Source organism: Mustela nigripes, chromosome 9, assembly GCF_022355385.1.
Source record: "Mustela nigripes isolate SB6536 chromosome 9, MUSNIG.SB6536, whole genome shotgun sequence".
Taxonomy (NCBI): domain Eukaryota; kingdom Metazoa; phylum Chordata; class Mammalia; order Carnivora; family Mustelidae; genus Mustela; species Mustela nigripes.
The window spans coordinates 35,316,137-35,338,591 of record NC_081565.1 but is presented as its reverse complement, the minus strand read 5'-3'; the positions used below and the strand labels follow the sequence as shown (position 1 = coordinate 35,338,591).

Here is a 22,455-nt window from a genome sequence, read left to right as displayed (position 1 = left end):
ATAAATCAGTATGAGAATTTAGAATATAAAGTGTTAAAGAATAAGCAGAATATAAATGCCCTGGCAGAGCTTCACAAGAAAATTTGCCACAAAGTGAAATTCAACTAAGAAAAAAGTTCTCTGATTTACATTTCCTTCAGAGTCATCTAGTTTCTGAAACAACAAAAGAACCCTGTTATTATGTGAGATTAAAGCCATAAAAGAGTGAAGTTTTAGCATATCGGGTAGGTTCTGGGGCTGATATTTGTTTTAAAGAACGTGCCTGAAATTTGTTTGTTGTATTTTGTGAACTTTTAAGTATTGGAGCGTAAGATTTTCCTTCTATCATACCAGCAAGTAACATATTAATGTATATTCTTTTTGTTCTGTATTGACTAGCATGTGTAATAAATTAATGGAGAAATTTTTTATCTTTCAGGCATCTTCAAAAAATGATATTTCCAAAGTTTGCAGAAAAGAATATGAGGTATGCATTTTATTTAACAAATTTGGATAGATAATTCAAATATTATCAGAATCAATAAAACCATTAAAATTTAAAAATGAATTCATTCTTGCATTAAACTGCCTTTTACTTTACCTTGTTTAGAAATGTCATGACATTAATCGATTTGTTGAAATTGAACGAAATGCCCTATTAGCTATACATGAGTTAAGAAAATAAGATCTTAAAAGTTAAAAAAAAATTTTTTTTAAGAAATGCCTACATCACATAGAGGCTTTAACCTATAATGTATTCATAATAGCAGCTGATTGTATCCAAGTTTGTGCAGTAGTTTTTCCTAGGTTCCATGTCCTTTTTTGCCTCTTTTCCTATACATTGACCCATCCAGGTATCCATCTTTATAAACTATCTCTAATTGAAAGAAACAAAATCACACTGCTAGTGTGAGTAGCTTCAAACTTTGCTAGCTCTTGATTTGGCAGGAAAAGTACTAAATTACAAAGTCTGAATTAAATCTGAAGGACTCTTGTCTCTAAATGGGTGGTTCCTAGGGGAGGCGTAGAGGAGGTATTTCACATCATGCAAATTCTTACAGAGGATTGTCCCTGATGTGAAAAAGCTCCTCACTGGACTACTTTCTTCAATTTTTAGAACTCCATTGTTAAATGTGACATAATTGTTCTTCATAGCGTTGAGACTGTGCAGTTAAGGGTACTTACATGCATATGCCTCATTCATCATTTTTACCTATAAACATTGGGATTCCTTTGCTTTTAATAGTCTGTATTCTCTTGGAAAAGAAAAAACAGTTCTCTTAATACCTTCTAGATTATAGTTCTACCTTTTTTTTCTTTTCTCGATGTCTATAATTATATCTCTTGATTAATGTTTTTAAATTGGAAAAATCTTATTTATCTTTTGTCCCTTTGTACTATTTGCTAAGTTATATCTGTCTCTCTGAACACATTTCCAGAATAACAGCAACTCTTCTCTGTTCTTATTAAAAGGAGCCTTGCTGCAAAGAAATAAAAGATCTTTCTTTTTTTTTCCTTATCTCTCTACCTTTGAAATAACTAGTTTTAGTTTCTCTTGAACAAAGTGGCTAACTGTGATAATTCCTTCTTTTCTCCCACATGATGTCTGACACTGTCCATCTCCTGTAGCCTGTCCTCCATTATTTTAGTGTGCTTCCTTCTCTTGTCTGGATTTCTGCATTGCCCTAGGAAGTCTGCCAGTATGTGTTGATGAAGGACGGGACAGGAAAGGTAAGAGAGATAAACACTGTCCTATCAGAGAAATACTAAGGATAGTTTACTTTTCCCAGTCTGTCCTCCCTTATTGGCCTAGAATTAAGCAACTATTTTCCAAAAATCTACATGCCAAGGGGGCTCTTTTACATATATATGTAAAATACATATATGTAGTATGATATATATGAAAAATTTACATATGTAATTTACATACGTAATATACATCTGTATTACATATATAGTATACATTATATTACAAATTTACATATGGAATATAAATCTGTTAAAAACTGACTCTATAAATTATTCAAGATAATTCAAGGCTCAATTTGATTTCTTATGTATTACTTAGAAATAAAAGACAGACAAGAGCACTTGAATGCCGAAGGAGGGTTCTGCATTATAAACCCCAAATAACATTCACTCTCATGATTGTTGAAGTCTAGTCCAAAGACTATGACTATTTGTTATGAAGTGAATAGGGTAAATACAGTGTAATGCAACCTATTTTAATTGGACTGGTTGTTTATCTACAAAGTATAATTTATAAAACTAGGCTTTCAGTCTCTTTTCCTTAACACTGAGAGTGATCCCTGGAGTGAACTTCCAGATGTGTAAGCTGTTACTTTAGGCTTACAGTTACAGGGGTTAGCATTTACCCTGCAGGATGGTTTTATGAAGCTTGATTAGATATTCAGAGAGTGAGTAATTTTATTTGGAGGAGCTAATGTTTGTCTTTACTGGAAAGCTGCTGCAGAAGCCCTTTTGAGGGCATTTCCTGAGAAATGTACTTAAATGAATAAAGTTTAAAAATGTTAATGCCATTTAAAATTCTGTTTTGTTCCAACCAAACTAAGATAAAGCAGTTAATTGTAGAGCATTGTTATGTCTGATTTTATAGCATCTGGTTCCTTTTCTTATACAAATCAATTATTTATTGAATGTAAGAGACAGTTTTATATAATAGAAAGCATAAACTTTGGAGTTTTACCTAACTTAGAATTCTAGCTCAGTTACTTATAATTTAACTTCAAATACTAAAGAATTGTATCTGAGTATAGAACTGAAATATATACAACACACATGAGGAAATCGGGGAAATCAGAATCAGGAAAATCAGGGAAATCAGAAAGCAGAGTGAGCACGTTGGGGTTTATCAGGGGAAACTTTGCAAAGGAGAAAGGCCTGAAAGGATTGGCATACTTTGGTAAAAAGACTGTGAATTAAAAATAGGGCTTGTGCAAACATATATGCACAACATATATGTTGTGAAGCATATATGTTGTAAAGGGAGTTTAAAGAAATGGAGAGATACTGAGTATTGGTGTTTTTAAATATAATAACCTGTATCTCAAAGGTAATTAGAAAACAGGACCAAAGAGGAGGAGAGAGATCATGCCCAAGTCAACTGTGAAGTAACCCTTAGACCTTGAGAGTTAAAGAAAACTTGATGAAAGATAAAGTGTTGAAAAAAGAGGAGAGCTGGATTTTGAAATTGCTTTTTTAGGGACCTAGAAGAGATCCAGATACCAATTAGAAGGACCCTACCTGTGTTGAATGAGACTGTTGGAATGAGATGTTCCAAGAAAAGAGAACTAACTTCCTTTCAGTGGAAATGGTCAAGCAGAGGTTTACTGGATTCACATATTGTGGGAGGGATTTTTGCAATGGATGGGAGATTTGGCTGATGATCTCCCAACTCTGCAGTTCTTTTTCTGACCTGTACCAAAGAAAGAGTACTTCCTTCGGTACTGATGAGTATTTTTTCAGAATCACACTTTTTATTAGAGCTACCTTTATCAACCAATAGCTTGATAACTCTGACACAAGGACATGTTCAGGTGTTATAGACACGCTCAGTTCTGGATTCTCCATGCATTTTCACAGGTGTGGTCCTTGGCCCACCTAGAAATATTGGTGAGGCCACATGGATTTGTAGATGTGTGATACTAGAATCAGGAATGATAGTGAAAATATTCAACAGCTAGAAGGCACCAGCTGAACAGCTGCTGGCTGTAAACCATCACCAAGCCATACTAGCACACACCACCTGTTAGAGCACCATCAGCAAACTATATGAGTCTGCACACACTGCCTCATTAGAGCCAAGGTACAAACTAAGTTGTGTTTTCTGTGAATTGTGAGACATCTAGTATAAGTTTTTTTACATAGTTTTTGTCTGCAATTGGCTGAAAATATTTTCTTGGTGATTAACTATTTTAATGGTGATTAAAAAAAGAATTTTATTGTTCATAGTTTTTTTTCTTGAATGTCAGGATAAACGTTAAGTGAGGCTGATTAATTTCCAGAGACTTGGCAATGGCTGTAGAGTGGTGACACAAATTTTAGTTTTGGGTTCATGAATTCTACCTTTATGTCAGGCTGCCATTCATATAACATAGTGGTCATAAATATAAATACCATTTTCATTTGCTGAGTGAGCCACTGAAATACAGTGCTACAGACTTTTATCAGACTTATACATTTTTGTTTCTTCTTTCTTTCACAGATCCTTTTCTATGTTTCTCTTTATATTCTTTTCAGAAGTGTCATTTTCAATTCTCTTTTCTTTCCTGCCTTTTTTTCACTCCAGTTATTTGATGTTACTTCATTAGGAAAAGCGAGAAACTATAAAGGAAGCAGTAGGAGGTATTTTTGTGAGAGCTCACTTTTTTTTTTTTTTAATTTGACAGACAGCGATCACAAGTAGGCACAGAGGCAGGTAGAGAGAGAGAGGGAAGCAGGCTCCCTGCCAAGCAGAGAGCCCGATGTGGGGCTCAATCCCAGGACCCTGGGATCATGACCTGAGCCGAAGGCAGAGGCATTAACCCACTGAGCCACCCAGGTGCCCCATTTTTTTTTTTTTTTTTAAATCTTAAGGCATTTAAGTTTCAACTAAACAGTTGCTAAACAAAACTAAAATAATGTCCTGTTCTGAGGTTCTGGTTCTGTGAGAATGCTAAGATAAAATTAAGACTCTGAGGATATTAAAAAGAGGCTCTAAGAACCACAAAAACAAAGGCCTTATGAGTTTCAGACTCAGATCTGTCAGTACTATCCTGTCAACACATAGCTCAGTGCACAAGAGAAATGTTCAGGTTAATTTTTATTTTTTGAATAATTGTTCAAAATTCAAAATGGTATACAATTAAGTCTTTTTTCAACCTCCTGTACCATAACCACCTAGTTCCTAAAGTCATTTATGCATATAAAAGTAAGTAATAGGGGCGCCTGGGTGGCTCTGTGGGTTAAGCCTCTGCCTTCAGCTCAGATCATGATCTCAGGGTCCTGGGATCTGAACCCCACATCTCTGCTCAGCAGGGAGCCTGCTTCCCCCTCTCTTTGCCTGCCTACTTGTGATCTCTCTCTCTCTCCCTGTGTGTCAAAGAAATAAATAAAATCTTAAAAAAAAAGTAAATTTTTCATATATATATATATATATATATATATATATATATATATATATATGTGGTTCTCCTCCACCCTCTATAACACAAGTGGTCATATATCCCTGGATGCCAGTGTTTGGTACATATTTACATATGCCTACATAGGCTGTACAGTGTATTCTCAGTAAATATCACATTAATATGTTCCGCTTTAAAGATTTCTATGTATTAATTTTATTTTGTTCCTTTTTCTCTCAAGTTAACCTTGATTCTAGATTTACTACCAGAAGCATAAAGGAAAGGGATGAAGAAATAGCCCTTAAAATTTGGAGATAAGGTGGGATTGTCAGGGCCAGGAGGATTATCTGGACAGATAGAGGCCTCTGATGACTCATGTGATTGGATCTGTTCTGCAATGTTCTAAGAGTAGAGTAGACCATCTTGTATGACAAGTGATAGTCTAGGCTGTAGTTAGTCAGCTTTGGGGAGTTTAGCAAGAAGAATAATATAGTACTTTGCCCGAGCAAAGCCTTCAGGACCTAAATGTAAAGCTTCTTTGAGTTAGTGCTAAGGAAATTCCAAGAATTGGCAGAATATGATAAATAGAAAATTGTGAGTGGGAGGCTTGTAGATGAAAAAATGCTGTATCAAGACCCTGTACCAGAGTGGATGTGAGCCGTTACCTGCAGCTGATGAGCTCCAAAAAGAGCGAAACCTATTAGGTCCTGCAGTACTGGCTTAAGATGGAAAACCTTGATTATATTCCATGGGCATTTGGTTTTGTTTTGTCATATTTTGTATTGGAAGGGAATAACTCCTATTCAGTCTCCTTGTGCTAGTGTATTTCCTCTTCTAGTCCTTTTTCTCAGGAATCACCTGAATGAGATCATTCCAAAGGGAAGTTGGATCTAGTTTGATTAGATTGTGACCTGGTCTAATCTAAATGACTAGGCTCTTCCTCCTAGGCAATCTCATCTATTCCCATAATTTTAATTGTCCCATTATGATGATGGCAACTCCAAAATCTTCTTTGGCTAACCTTTTTCTCTGAGTTCCTCAGTCACTACTGAATATGTGTACTTTTGTGTTCAGTGGGCATTTCAAATCCACCAAACTGATTGTTACCTTCCCTACTTCCCCTTCCCTCCAAGCCACTGCTACACAGTTTGTGTGTGTGTTTGAGTGCATGTGCACACGCACACAAATCCAAGACAAATTTTCATTCATTTCTTGTTTGTTGTTCCAGTGCAGTCCTCCCAGACACATAAACTAAAAGCCTAAGAGGTATTGTCTACTCCTTCCTCTTTATCACCACCTCCCACAAATAAGAGACTATCAAGCCCTAAAGATTTGCCGCCAAAATCTATCTTAAGTCAGTCTCCCTTCCAGAGCCTCAGTTACTGCCTTCCCTCAGGACCCTATACCACTTTTCTGGACTACAGTAGCTGCCCAGCTAGCCTTCCTATCTAATTTCTCCCCTTACTGACTCTCTCCAGTTCTGACAGGGTGATCTCTTTAAAGACTAGATGTGGTCGTGTCACTCCCTTTCTTAAAACTCGTGAGTGGCTCACCTATAGGATATAGTCCATGTTCCTCGGCTGGTAAACTAAGCTTTTCTCCATCTAGCCAGTGACTGTCCTCTCCTTTGCTCTTCAGCAGCATGCAACTTGTAATTTCCCAGACTGACCATGTGCTTTGTTAGTTGTAGTTGTAGGACCTGTGTGTTCTACCTAGAATTCCCTCTCCTGGAATCCATCCTATTACCCCATCCATTGGTATGCTGGAGCCAGCTCCTCCTAGCTAGGGAGAACTGTTAAATATTCAGGAATTTTGCCAGCCAGTTTTTAACCCAAAAACAGCCATGATGGGGGTATTTTCACCACAAACATCAGCAAATATTATAAATCAGGACTTTCCCTCCATCCTTAACCCTACAAAAGTGGGTCCTAGCACACCAGTACTCCTGTCCAACTGCCAACAACCTTTGCCTCAAATTCTGGCTTAGGTAGTTCTTTGAAACCTTTCCTGCCCAGCCCTCTTTCCTCTATACACATAAAATTGTTACTTCTAAACACTTTACAGCTTGATTATAGCATTTTTGACGTATAGTATAACTCTTGTGTTTACATGTCCCTTTTTAATATTAAACTCTTAAGTTCCTGGGACAGAGTATACCTCTCAGTTGCATCTGTCATCAATCATTCACTTAACATTCACTGAACTGATAACACACCAAACTGATACATTTAATGTATCTCAGGCACTGTTCTCAGGATACAAAGGTGAGGGGATTTAGCCACTGTGTAAGAAGCTCATAGCTAGTCCATGGTAAGAGAGAAATTCAAAGAGCTCATTATAATACAGTGAAACAAGTCCATTGCTAGAAAGCTGTACAAGACACGTTGGAGCCTAAAACAAAACAACCCTGCACAGTGTAATGGGAAAGTCTTCACAGAGCAGGTAAGGCTTAAAGGATGAACAAAAATTTGTTGACTTTAAATAGGTGCTACAGTTAGTATTTTTATAGATAGAACTTTTTAGTAGAAACTTTTTCCATTGTGGAAAGCTGAATTATACACAGTTCTTTGTTTCAGAGTAAATAGCAGTTTTATGTGGAAACCTTGTATAAATGTCTATGTATTAGGCATTCTCAGAATGAGTACAGAAAGCACTGAATGCTGTATCTGTTATCACAGTAATGTTGTGTAGCAGACTATTCCCAAACTCCCATCATTGCCTGATACTACAACAGTTTATCATTTCTTATGAATGTAAGGGCCAGATAGGGAGTGCTGGTCTGGCCAACCTTAGCTGATTGGGCTGGGTTTACTCATGGTTCTGCAGTCAGCCTGAAGGTCAGCCTGAGTCTAGCTTCTTTAGGATACTGTTAGCTAAGTCAGCTCAGCTCTCCTCCATGCGTCTCTTCTAGCCTTCTAACTCAGGCATGTTCTGGTGGTGGTGATAAGAGCATAAGAGAGGAAGTGGAAAGATGAAAGTCCCTGTGCAGGCCTCTGCTTGCCTCAAGCTTGCTACTGTCCACGTGACCAAAGCAAACCATGTGGCTAAGTCCAGTTAGTATAAGAGAAATAGGTAGAGGAAAATGTGAAGAACTGGGGCCATGACTATAGTCAGTCTACCAAAACACTGTGCTGAGCTCTGTCCTAGACCTTGGGTTACTCTACAGATGTTCCTTGCTCTTGAATTTGCTTACAGTTGGTTGATAATGAGTAAACTTTGAGCAGTCTAGGCCTATTGTTTGTATTTCAGTTTTGAGTGTTTGTTTTTATCCAGCTCTTGAAATGGTATTAATTATTTGGGAGGCAGAAAATGAAGAAACCCTCATTTAGCAGTATCTAATCAAGATATTAAATCCTTGACATATTCTAGTCACTTAAACTTTTTGACTAAAAAGCCATGGTGTCCACAATAAGGAAAAAACTTCTTGTAGAAGTTTAAAAACATGTTTGTTTTTAAAGGTCAATTATTTATGGGTGCCTGGCTGGCTCAGTTGGTAGAGCCTGTAACTCTTGATCTTGGGGTTGTGAATTCAAGCTCTGCATTGGACCTAGAGCTTACTTAAAATAAAATTAAATAAAAATTAAATAAAATAAAGTAAAATAGAGATCAATTATTTAATCTCTCCAACTTAGCATCTGATGAGCTAGATTCCTCATATGAAATGCAAAACTTCAATGTGGGAGAAATTTCAGTCCATTTATGAAAAAGAAACATTTTATTTATTGAGGCCTTAAGAACAGAGCAGCTCCTTTACTTTTAACTAGTAGCCTTGGGAATAGGGAACATTAAGTAACGGTTCATAAAATGTGCTCTTTTGGGTCTTTATCCAGAAGTAACTGAAGCATCCAAAATGATCCCCTTTTTTAATGAAGTTCATGTAGTCCGTGTTTGTTTAGTTTTCATCATCCTCATCATTGAGACAAATGGGCAAATGGAGAGATGTTAAGTAGAAATAAAAGAGTCTCAGAAATGGAAAAGGATGTGTGGCTGGGACAAAATAAATCCACAGAGCCAACTTCTGAGCAAGTGATTGGATCAGGAGAGTCTACCTCCCAGTTGTGCTCTAGTAGCTCTTCCCCCAAAGGAGGGTCAGTATGGCTTGCAGGATCACTGTGGTTCCCTTGACTTTTATTTTACTTTGAATTTTAGTTTTCCTGTCAGGCTTGCTCCCTGCTCCCAGCACTAGGTGGAAAACTTGTTGCAGTTCTCTAAAGCCACTGCAAGTAGGGCAGGGAACTAGAAGTAGCTACCTGAGGAAAGATTCATGATCAAAAAAATTTTTTTAAGATTTTATTTATTTATTAGAGAGAGAGAGCATGAGGAGGGGGGAGGGTCAGAGGGACAATCAGACTCCCCACCAAGCAGGGAGCCCGATGAGAGACTCGATCCTGGACTCTAAGACCGTGACCCGAGCCTAAGGCGGTTGCTCAACCAACCGAGACACCCAGGCATCCCATGTTCAAATATTTTTAAGAGAAATAATATAAACCTCAAGAAATGATTGTTGTCCCTACAATTTAATGTGCTGATTCTAAAACTAGGAGACTGTTAAAAAGAGATTACAGGGGCGACTGGGTGGCTCAGTCGTTAGGCGTCTGTCTTTGGCTCAAGTCATGATCCCAGGGTCCTGGGTTCGAGCCCCATGTCAAGCAGGGAGCCCACTTCTCCCTCTCCCACTTGTGTTCCCTCTCTCACTGTGTCTCTCTCTCTCTGTCAAATACATACATACGTACATACATAATTTAAAAAAAAAGATTACAATGTGGACGTAAATTCAACCTTGCATTGGCTGCATTTGGAAAAATAATCCAGTCTTCTTACAGCATAGTGGCATGAGAGAAAGTGTGGTGCCCTGGCTCTGCCCTTTGTGCTTACTGAGTACATTGTCTGTCCAGCTGGATAGTGGAGGCTTTTAGATTTGAAGATCTTTTGGGATCCCGTCAGCTCCAGCACACTGCTGTGCTTTTTGGCTTTCTGAGGTTGTGGCAGATCCTCATCTTGGTAACACTAATTTTTATCTATTCTAGAAGAAGATGAGCAGAGTTGTTATATGGAGGCAAAGTGCGTACAGTAATGGCCAAAGGTCGGAAGAGACTCCATCATGTTAGTATAAAGCCTCAGTTACCTCTTTTGCCACCAGATGGCGACCAGACACTTGTAAGACAAGAATTAGCTTTAGCTAAGACTTATTTTTTTTAAAGATTTTATTTATTTATTTGACAGACAGAGATCACAAGTAGGCAGAGAGGCAGGCAGAGAGAGGGAAAAGCAGGTGCCCTGCTGAGCAGAGAGCCCAATGCAGGGCTCGATCCCAGGACCCTGGGATCATGACCTGAGCTGAGAGTAGAGGCCTTGACCCACTGAGCCACCCAGGTGCCCCAGCTTTAGCTAAGACTTAACAAATGTCTTAAGAAATGAATAAATTATAAGTTAATGGTGTAACTGATTATACGTATGTCTAAAACCCTGTCAGACTATCAGCAATAGTTTCAGCAGTGAAAAGGCCATTACCTGTGATTTATACATTAGATAGTTACCCAAGGTATAGTTTATGCCTACCTATAGTTACTTAATGTTAAGAATCCTTTATCAAAGAGGATGATGTGATCAGAGTTTGAAATCGTGATGCGTATAAGGTAAGCAAGAGAGAATTGATTAATTCATCAAATGCTGGTATACTTGGAATGAAGGACCATTCTTTAAAACCTTAAAATTAATAAAGATAAAAATAGAGATATAAAAATTGTCTATATTAATACTAGAGGTACTGCTATATATAGTTCAATAAAGCAGAAGTACTGCTATATATAGTTCAATAAAGTAAACTTATCCATATAAGGTCTATCAGTGAACATTAAGAGAAAATCCGAAGTGCTTAAGGAATATTTCTGAACTGTGGATGTGACATCGAGGGAGACAGTTGGCCCTCCTTTTGCCTCAGGGGTTGACAGACTTTCTGTAAACAGTCAGATAACAAATATTTTAGGCTTGCAGTTTATATGGCCTCTGTCTACTCAATGCTACCATTGTAGTATGAAGTAGCTGTATGCAATATGTAAACAAATGAGTGCGACTATTCCAATAAAACTTTATTTACAAAAAGAGGCAGCAGGCAAGATTTGGCCATGTCCCATAGTTTGCTAACCCACATAAGGGTGAAAGCTAGAGTTCTAAAGATTTCTCCTTTTTAGGCCTCTATCTCTGGCTTTGGTCAAATAATGGGTTGAATTAGATGATCTCCGACATTCTTCAGGTTTTGTGTCCTTCAGTATCTCTCCCTGAAGCTAAGATCCATCAGGCCAAGTCAGAATGATATTTCTTTTATTTATAAGGTCAAATTTCTAAAAATCCAGCTTGAACAAATTTGAAAGTCTCCAGAGCAGGGTTTCTGAAACTTGGCACTATTAATGTTTCAGTCTGTTGTTTGTTGTGGAGGAGCTGCCCTGTGCCCTAGAGGGTGTTTAGCACCACTGGCCTCCTCTGCCCATTAGATGCCAGCAGTGCACATGCTCCCCCTCCACACCCAATGCCCCTTGGGGAGCACATCACCCCCAGCAGAGAACCACTGCTCTGGAGACTTGTATGAGTAACTGGAAGAATATCAAAACTGGAGATAACGCCATTTGACTCAGGATGGCCACCAAGATAATAAACGCATTCCTTCAGGTACAAGGTTGAAAAAGCCAAGCCCAAAAGAACAACCAGTTTATTAGAAAGAGAAAGGTGGTGAGAATCAAAGGGGGCTGGAAACTTGGTAGTAGATTGCTTTTTATTTTAATTTTATTTTATTTATTTTTGAGTGAAAGGGAGTGAGCGGGTGGGCGAGTAGAGGAGCAAAGAGAGAGGGAGAGAGAGAATCCAAAGCAGTTTCTATACTTGGTGTGGAGCCCAACTCGGGGATCGATCTTCCGACCCTGAGATCATGACCTGAGCCGAAATCCAGAGATGGACACTTAACTGAGCCACGCGTGTGCCCTGGTAGATTGCATTTTAATACTGATTTAAATCATTTTATGAAAAATGTTCTTAGAAAGACTGAACCAAAATAGATGGCTATATATAACAGGTAGGTAAGAAGTCAAACAAAAAAACATGTCTGAAGAGAGATCTAGAAGAGATCATTAACGTCAAAAATGTTTACTTTTCACTCCATATCACTTGAGATCTCTAGCAGAAAGAACTCAGACTGGATGAATCATTAGCCCTTATCTATTAAGTCTGGGTTTTTTGTTTTGTTTTGCTTTAAATGGATAAATCAAGTATAGTTTATTTCTACAGTAGAATATTACTTAGTGGAGAAAATGAATGCAGTATAGCTTCACACAGCTGCGTAGGTGGATCCTTAAAGGTAGATTTTAAATGTCAGTAAAGCTGCTCCTTTAAAAGACTGGACCACATAGCTGGCTTATGATTTAGCTACAATTAAAAGCTAAAGTCATCTATATTGAACTATAAGAGCACTTGATTTCCATCTTCCTTTTGTTTATGCCCATATTATTTCTTTTAGGAATTCATTCTCTTTCAGTTGTAATTACAGAATATTAATCATAGCCAATAAGCCCTGAATATCCATATGGCTTTGAACAAGAAATTTTTGGGTTTTGTCTTATTTTGCCTCTTGTTTTCCTTAGAGTGACTTAACACAGTGTGATGTTTTCTGAACAGTGATCTGAGAACTCAAAATACTGATTCTAATCTCAGGTTCTGTTTTTGACTTGTCATATGACCTGGGGCAGTCTCCCCACTGCTGAGGGAAACAGTTTGTTCATCTTTAAAGTGGTAGAGATTCCCCAGCTTCCCAAGGTGGTTACATAAGAATCATCATTTTGTTTTTATTTTAATTCCAGTATAGTTAACATACGGTGTCATATTAGTTTCAGGAATACAATATGGTGATTCAAAGTTACATAAGAATTATCTTTGAAGGCTTATTTAATAGGTAGATTTCTATGGTTTATTCCCAGCTCTTGATTCTTTAGTGTAGGGTAAGGCTTAGGAAGCCCACATGATTCTGGTGCATCACCATGTTTGAAAAGGATTAAAGATGATCTCTAAGGACCTTTCAACTCTAAAATGCAGTGTTACATGAGATCTCTATTTCCCTAAATGCCTTTTATTATATTACCTTCTGGGAGCTCTTTTATATACTGCAAGAAATATTTGAGATCAATACATCGTAGATTACCCCACATATACACAGCCTTGGTTTGCTATACTGTGATCATCTTATGGCTCAGGATGAGAATCTTGACCCCCAATGATTGTGTTAGAAGATGATTTCCCTTTTCACCAGGGTCCCATCTCAGCTTTCTTTGTCTTCATCCTTGGATTTAGAGAAGAATTAAATAACTTGATATTCTGATTTCCCTGTAACCATAAAGTGGAATAAAATTAGAAATTCTGTATCGTGGTTAACTTGTTTGTTTTTCTTTAATTTACAGAATGCTCTTTTCAGTTGCATTAGCAGAAATGAAAGTAAGTATATTGTCAATGGTTATATGAGCAGTCCAAAGAGCAAAATACAGTTTAGAGAATACAATTTAGCTGTTACAAATGTTGCCAAGACCTGGCATTATGACGTGGGCTGTTAGTAAGCTGCCTGAAGGATTTTGGTAGGCTCTTTCCTCAGTGGTATTCAGGGTATTCGTGAATTATGACAGTTGCTATGTCTTAACAGTAGCTTTACAAAGCAGATACGACTGTTAGATGGGAAGATCATGCCCTACTTGAATTAATAGGATTACTTGCAGAAATTAAGCATTCCCAGGTGATACAATGTTGTGCTTACCAAGGACTACTTCCCAATTCGTTCAGCAAACATTTACTGCCTACTTGCTCTGAGGAGACAGACACAGGATTGATATAGTGTCCTAATAAAAGTGCTGTGGGAGTTCAGAGGAAGGAAGGATCACATCCAGCAGGGGTGTTTAGAGTTGACTTTGTGGAGTTGGCAGCTGAGCTGGGCCTTGAAGGATGGACAATATATCAACAGTGGAGATGGGAGGAAGGGCATCCCAGGTGAAGGGAGTAGTGAGAGCAGTTGCAGCTAGCAAGACACAGCTGAGGAACAGACAAGTTGTTTGGATTAGTTTGGCAGTTCAGTGTATCAGAGTATGATAAGAAACATCAGCTGGCTAGATTTTATCTTCTAACCCTCTCTAATTAGGGCTTAATTCACAATTTCCAAGACATTCTCATAGTAATCTCTGTCCTCCCACACTGGCGAGGAAGCCAGGCTAATGGAGGAATCAGAAGATGGGCACCTTTGGCTTTTTTTCACTTGTCTCTTCTGTCCTCAGTATTCTCCACCCCACCCCTCAGTTTATCTTAAGGTTAATGGTGATACATGTAGCCATTAATTACTCTTTTTGTTGAAATTGAACAGTTCAGCAATGAGGACACTAAGTAGTAACTGTAAGTTACAAACAGGTGGCACAATAAGTATTAAACAGTTTCCTGATGCAGGAAACAGACCTATCCTGTATCAGTTCAGTCCTAGTTTAATTTGTGTATAATTTTATCCTTGTCATTATTTCTGGATTCCTTGCTGATTCCCTGGTCGGTGGAATTCACCAGAAACCTGATTCTGGTTCCTCCATAACCTGTAATAATTGTAAGAGATTTCCTACCTGCCTTTCTCTTACCCATTTCCTGCCATACCTGGGTTCCCTTCAGCTTTGCACAGACCCTCTAACCTCTCCTATGTGGGTCTTGCACTTCCCCAGTATAAAACCCATATCTGCACCCCCAACCACTCATCTAGGCCCCCCCAGAGACCTGAGATAGTCCCCCTTGATTTCTAAAAATGCTCAAATCAAAAAGGGTATTTCAAATGTGGGTTTTACTTTTCAGTATTAAAGCAAGTAATATCAGTTGTGAGGTAAAGACCACTTCAAATTAGACATGTTCTTAGAGATGTTCAAATAGAACTTTTGAGAATTTTTTCAAGATACACAGTTATATAACTGTCAAATATATGAAATGAGCCTGGTATCCCAGTTTTTACTGGTCTTGTTTTATAAATGGGGAGCATATTGGGTTTGGTTTTATTTTGGTTTTGTTTGCCTTGCTTTGTTTGTTAATCCCCACAAATCTAACATGAAAAGAAGTTGTTCCAGTGGTTCTTGGCATGGGCAGTATTGGCATTTTGGGAGACTGCTTTGGTTCTGTGAGATGGCCCTGTACCTTGCACAGCAGTGAACAAACCCAACCCCATGCACTAAATGCCAGCAGTGTTCCCCAAGTCATTGTGAAAACCAGAAACATGCAGAGGGGTGATCGCACTCTTCCTGAGAACCACTGTGCTGGATAGACTATACACTCACAAATACTGTCTCTCTTAACACCAGCAAGCACCTGAATGTCCTCATGGCTATGCCTATAGTAGTGATGATTTAATCTGTGCCGTGGCTTTATTTCTCAAATTCAAAAAGGTACATAATGTTCTATTAATATTCTGATGATTTATTGTTAGCAAATGGCTATTTCCATTTCAACATCATCTCCTTTTCTTCCCCCTAGTGGGCTCCGTTTGTTGCAGTTATGCAGGCCATCACACAAACTGCCGAGAATACTGTCAAGCCATCTTTCGAACAGACTCTTCTCCTGGTCCATCTCAGATCAAAGCAGTGGAAAATTATTGTGCCGCTATCAGCCCGCAATTAATACACTGTGTGAACAATTATACCCAATCTTATCCAATGAGGAACCCAACAGATAGTAAGTCAAATGAACATACTCCTCTCATTTCAGTCATTGGTAAAATCATTTGTAAAAAGGAAGTAAATTCTTGAGAGATCTGCATTGGTCAGTTGTTTAAGCATCTGACTCTTCATCTCAGCTCAGATCTTGATCTCAGGATCGTGAGTTCAAGCACCCCATTGTGCTCCATGCTGGCTGGGTGTGGCGCCTACTTAAAAAAAGGAAGTAAATTCTTTTTTTTTTTTTTTTTTAATTTTATTTATTTATTTGACAGACAGAGATCACAAGTAGGCAGAGAGGCAGGCAGAGAGAGAGAGAGAGGGAAGCAGGCTTCCTGCGGAGCAGAGAGCCCAATGCGGGGCTCGATCCCAGGACCCTGAGATCATGACCCGAGCCGAAGGCAGCAGCCCAAACCACTGAGCCACCCAGGCGCCCCAAGGAAGTAAATTCTTGCAGATAATCTGCAGTCTCAGTCATTTGGGAAACACCAGACTTCCTTTGGTGTTTTAATTTGGCAGATTGCATATTCTTATCACAGCTGAAAGGTACCAAGAAAGGTAGAGCTGTCAAGGGTATGAGCAATCAGGCACTCTTTGTTCTGGGGATGAGAGAATTCATTAGTATGGATATTTTGAAAGAAAGTTGGGTTATGACCATGAGAATTTCAAATGTTCAGACCTTTTAATCTAGCAATTCCATTTCTCAGAATTTATCCTTCACGAAGATTCATAAGTTTGCAAAACTATATTCACACATGTAAAGGATGTTTGCTACCACACTGATGGTAATGGAGAAAAATTAGAAATAACCCAAATACCCATCAATAGGGTATTGATTAAAGTTGATGAAATAAATTATATATCTATAGAATAACAATACTTCATAACCAACATAAAGAAAAAAGCATGTTTATGGAAAAAGAAGTCTAAGATATAGTAAGGAAGATAGTCAAGTTGCAGAACTAACTGTATAGTATAATACATTTTTAGTTATATACATATTTCATTTTATGTTTTTATAATGTTTGAATTTTTATAATGAACAGTTATTACTTTTACAATAAAAGCATCATAAAAATGAGAAGAGATCCTGATACTTTGGAAAATCAGGACCTCCTAATGAACCTGTACCTTATGGGGTCTTTAAAGTCTCAGCTTTATATGTCCTATAATCCATTTTCTTCATTTAAAAGTGACCAAACTTTAAGCAATTGACTAATTAACCAAACTGACAAAACACACAAGATTTATAAACCAAATGCCAAAATTTTGTTTACCCTGGGATACTGAGAGACTTGTTTTTGTAAACTCAGAGGTATTGATATGCATCCAGCAGCTGAAGCAGAACTCTAATGCTTATACTATTTTGTGGTGTGGCTGATGAAATCAGAGGATGAAGCATTTGCCACAGATAACCTTTATTCATTTTTTTTATTTTAAAGATTTTATTTATTTATTTGTCGGAGAGAGAAAGCAACAGTGTGAGTGAGCACAAGCAGGGGGAGCAGCAGGCAGAAGGAGAAACAGGCTCCTCAGTGGGCAGTGAGCCCAATGTGCACCTTGATCCCAGATCCCCAGGATCATGACCTGAGCTAAAAGCAGATTGAGCCACCCAGGCATCCCTATTCTTTTTTTTTTAAGATTTATTTATTTTATAGAGAGGGTGCATGTGCATGGGGGAAAGGGCCAGAGGGAGAGGGAAAGAGAATCTTAAGCAGACTCCCTACTGAGTGCAGTGCAGACTCAATCTCCCAACCCTGAGATCCCTACCTAGGCCAAAATGAAGAGTCTGATGCTTAACTGACGGCACCACCCAAGCACCCCAAACTTCATTCATTTTAAAGGCAGAAGCAACCTGATGTCTTGTCAGAATTTGCTATTGTATTATTTAAATACAGCTTAGGGGGGCCTGGGTGGCTCAGTAGGTTAAAGCTTCTCCTTAGGCTCAGGTCATGATCCCAGGCAGTGGGCACCCTGCTCATCAGGGAGTCTGCTTCTCCCTTTCCCTCTGACCCTCCCCTCTACTTGTTCTGTTGCTTGAGTCCTCTTTCTTTCTCTCTAAAATGAATAAATTTAAAAATCTTAAAAAAATAAATTACAACTTAGTTAACTTGCACAGATATATGAAAGCTCTATCACCCAGAATGTGATAGAATATGGTTTTGTGGATTTTGCTATTGAAATTATTCATCTCTGTCATTCTGTCAAGAACACAATCCCTTTTAGGCAGTTGTTTCTAGCATGAAATAATTCCAGTTTGATCTGTAATGATTATGCTCCTTTTCCAGGAACATAAGGTACTTTGCATGTCAGGACTTCCTAGGTGTAGGATGAGATGAACTTTCATTTGTGTAGTATTGGTTCTAAAGATCCCATGTTTGGAGACAATGGTAAATTCTAGTAATAGATACCTTGTCTACCTTTAGCTCTTCAGTTATTTGTTAGACTGCAAATAATGGAGAGAGAATTTGGTAGACCCTGTGTACTGCGGATACTGACATATGACTGAGTAGTAGTGTTTCCAGGATACCACCATGTTCTTCTGTTCTGAGCAGTGCATGACATAAAATCAGCTAATTAAGCCACATATATTCTGAAAATGTAGGTTTATATTGCTGTGACAGAGCTGAGGACCATGCTTGCCAAAACGCCTGCAAGAGAATTCTGATGTCTAAGAAAACAGAGATGGAGATTGTTGATGGCCTCATCGAGGGTTGTAAGACGCAGCCTTTGCCTCAGGATCCTCTTTGGCAGTGTTTTCTTGAAAGCTCACAGTCTGTTCACCCTGGAGTCACTCTACACCCTCCTCCCTCTACGGGCCTCGATGGAGCTAAATTGCATTGTTGTTCTAAAGCAAACACTTCAACATGTAGGTCAGTATCTCATTTTCCTCTATTAAAACTAGTAGAAAATAGCATTTTACTTAATGATTTTAAGCCTAGCAAATGTACATTATGTTTTTGCATTGTATAGACTTAAGAGTTTAGAAGATGTAAAATCTTTCTTTCATCCAGCAACATTTATTGAGTGTCATGTGTATATAAGACATTGTTTTTGAACATTGCTAAAAAGAACTGTATTTTGGGGTATAGAGAATTAACATTGGCAGAGCAATGAATATTTAAAAATGATGCAACATGGATTCTACCCTCAAGGCTATCATTAGGTAAGCTTACAGTTTAGAAGATGTTTTGATGTGACCACTAAGGGACATTCTCTTTGCTAAATTATGAAACTTGGAACAGTAACTGACCTTTTGTATATATTGGTGAATGATCTGGGTTGGCACTTAAACCCAAAGTTAGATAGCAGTATATTGGCATTCATTTGGATGATACACTTAGGGAAAAATTACACAAATATAAGACAGAAGAAACAATCTAGAAACAAGAATAAATGGAGGTAACTAAGGTCATGGTAGAACACAGGTGAACTAGAAGTTTACTTTATTAGGGATATTTTAGATGAAAATGGACCACGTATTACTAGAAATCCTGAAATATCACCTACCATGAGTGAAACAGTTTTTCCTGAAACTGAATGGACCTTTAGCAAAAAGTTTGCCTAGAATAACTCCTCAAATACCAAAAATATTAAAAAATCTGGAAGATATCCAAAGAAAATTAACAGAAGAGCTTAAAGAGAAGTTAAATTGGTCCGGTAATTAAGGGAATTTGATTGCTAATGGGAACTAAATGTATTTATGGGAGGGATGCTGAGTAATTCTTTGAATGTCCTTAAAAGTATTTATGCCCTAAAGTCACTGGAGATTGGAATTGCTGTGTCGTCTAGAAGAACTTCACTAAGAAACACTTTGCCCTACCTTACCTTGATGTAGGATTTTTTGGTTTATTTCCATCTTATGATTGATGTTGGTTTGTATAATTCCTGCATATATATAGAAAACTAATTCTGAGATGTTACTGAACAGTCTGTTGAAGGTCATAGAGAAAGTTAAGGACCAGAAAAAGAACTGGTTTCCAGCTCAAGGTACAGAATTTAACTCAGTTGCACCTTCCTCATCTCAAAGATGGATAAGCTCCATGGAGAACAGGGACTTTATCTCCCCTATTTACTGTGATATATCCAGTGCCTTGAACAGGGTCTAACACAAAATAGGCACTCAATAAACATCAGCAGAGTGAATGAGCAAAATTATAAAAGTAAAAACATCCTCCTGATAGGGTTAGTTATGAAAGTTAAATAAAATGTGGCAGGAATGGAGAATTTTTATGTGTGACTTTGCATATTTTGGGAGTATTATATTTTATATTACATGTATTTTTTAAACATTTTTATTACTTTTATAAATTTTAAAAATTAAACTAACGTGAAATTAGTTTGGAAATGGTACTGATACTATTTTAGTCATATGCAAGTTGCTTTGTAATCATTGAGTACTGCAAATAAGATTGTCATATATGAACTACAATAGTATATAGAAGCCTTGGAATTCATAAGCTTTTACATGTAGACTACCTTGGCCTATCTTTAAGAATGTAAGTGACTTTGGGATAACTTTTCAGGGAGAAACTAATGAACCCTAAGTCTGTAAGCCTTCTTAAATCTAAGGACCATGTCACAGTTTTACCTCCTGTGAATGAAATATAAATATAGGGGAATCTATCTTTGTGGAGGCAAAACCATATGCCTTACCTTACTTTATGTAAAGGTAAGACAGAGATCAGAAATATAGAAGAAATAACTGTGCCAAGAATAAGAATGTACAAATACTGTAATAAAACATTACCTTTAGCACTGAGCTTTGTAGCAATCACGGGAAAATGGAAAGAAACAGATGACAAAACAAGATGAAGATTTTCATGGAAAAGTTCACTGTTTATGGCTCTAAATTCTAGGAGATAAATTTGAGTCTTTTGGTTTTAGTAAGTTTTTTTTATTTATATTCTGCAGTATAGTTCATAGATTTTGAGTTTTTTATGCTAATCAAATTATTTATTCATTTGGCTCATCTGTGTTTCTGCATTTGTGCCTTTGTTTCAGAGAACTGTGCACTAAACTTTATAGCATGAGCTGGGGCAATACACAGAGTTGGCAAGAATTTGATCGTTTTTGTGAATATAATCCGGTGGAAGTGTCCATGTTGACCTGTTTAGCAGATGTTCGGGAACCTTGCCAGTTGGGCTGTAGAAATCTTACTTACTGTACAAATTTTAACAACAGGTAGGAGTAAACTATTGTACATGGAATGGAAGTATTTTATCATTATCTTTTTCTTAAATAAGTGAAAAGACCACTTTACTCTGATTTTTACTCTGATGCTAAGTTAAAAGGAAGTAGTATTTTTTTTTCTGATTTCATCTTTAAATGCTATAATCTATCCAGTAAATCACCTCTGGGAAAGGAAGTACCATAACAAAGTTCCTTTTAGACTAGTGATACTTAAAGCATCTAGAATTCAAAGAACCTTTTCTGCCTCAGTCTACCATTCTTCCCCTCTTCCTTCTATTACACAACCAGTGGAAAGAATACATTGCAGAATAAATCACTGTAAACAATTTGGCCATCAAATGCCCTCTTTTGAACTGGTTTACTTCAACCAGTCTGGAAGTCCCACTCAGTTCCCTATTTCATACAAAAATATTGTCTTCTTTGTATTTTCTTGAGGTATCAGTATGGTCAGAAAAACTACGGCCCAAAACTGAATGCCTGAACAAACAGTGAAGAAAACAAAAAGGCATCCAGAGGCATAGAGAACACCATGTCAGAGAAGGCAGAGACACAGTTTCTAAGCAAGGGGGAGCTGGTTTTGTGAGCTACAGTCCGGAGATCAAAGGGGCAAAGAGGGAAAGAATCATTCAGTTGGGCCAGACAGAAGTTCAAAAGGACATAAATCCTATTCTTTTAAAAGTACTCAGAATATTTCTTTAAAAAGGTATTCAGAATATTATTTCGAGTAAGAAAACGGAGATATCTTTACGGTTGGTGATAGAATATTAGCCAGTAAGGACCTGGTTTAGAGATTGAGTAAATTTGAAACCTATGAAATGTTTGAAGTTAAGCTTGGACTTAAAGTCTGGCTTCAGGGGATAGTGGAGTAGTTTGTATCAAACTAATACTTCTGCAAGTACCAATTATGAACTCTGTACAAAATATGAAAAAAGTATTGTTTTGGAGGTGGTAGAGAATAACCAATAGTAGGAGGAGCTGTATCTCATGAAACATAGAAACCATGCTGCATGAGGGCCACATTTATCCAGTTTTTCCTTCATGAGCACCCTTAGCCCCCTCACATGGCCTAAAAAATTCAAGCAAAAAGCAGCAGTCTTGGGCTGAGGAGCTAGAGATCAGAGTTTAGGGCTGCCAGGGTGGCTAGATGTAGGAGTAGAAAACCCCAGAAAGGTGGGAACCACTAAAGGAGTTGCGCCCAAATCTGCAAACAAACTCCCTGTAAATCCTTAAATTTAACAAAGTGACAGTATACAAGGTTAACGTAGAAAAGCCAACTGTAATTCTGTATGTTAGCAAACAATAGGAAAATGAAATTTATTTTAAAATACAAATTTACAAAATTACATCAAAAACACGAGATACGGGGCGCCTGGGTGGCTCAGTGGTTTGGGCTGCTGCCTTCGGCTTGGGTCATGATCTCAGGGTCCTGGGATCGAGCCCCGCATCGGGCTCTCTGCTCC

General features: G+C 37.8%; 1 protein-coding gene across 1 annotated transcript in view; it reads left to right on the top strand.

Moving 5' to 3' along the window:
* RECK (reversion inducing cysteine rich protein with kazal motifs) overlaps positions 1–22,455 on the top strand; it is a 76,156-nt gene that overhangs the window by 20,857 nt on the left and 32,844 nt on the right. The window contains exons 6-10 of the mRNA XM_059411333.1: positions 419–466; positions 13,544–13,577; positions 15,624–15,821; positions 18,408–18,675; positions 20,807–20,986. Coding sequence (XP_059267316.1) covers positions 419–466; positions 13,544–13,577; positions 15,624–15,821; positions 18,408–18,675; positions 20,807–20,986 — 728 coding nt within the window. The remainder of the gene's footprint in view (positions 1–418; positions 467–13,543; positions 13,578–15,623; positions 15,822–18,407; positions 18,676–20,806; positions 20,987–22,455) is intronic.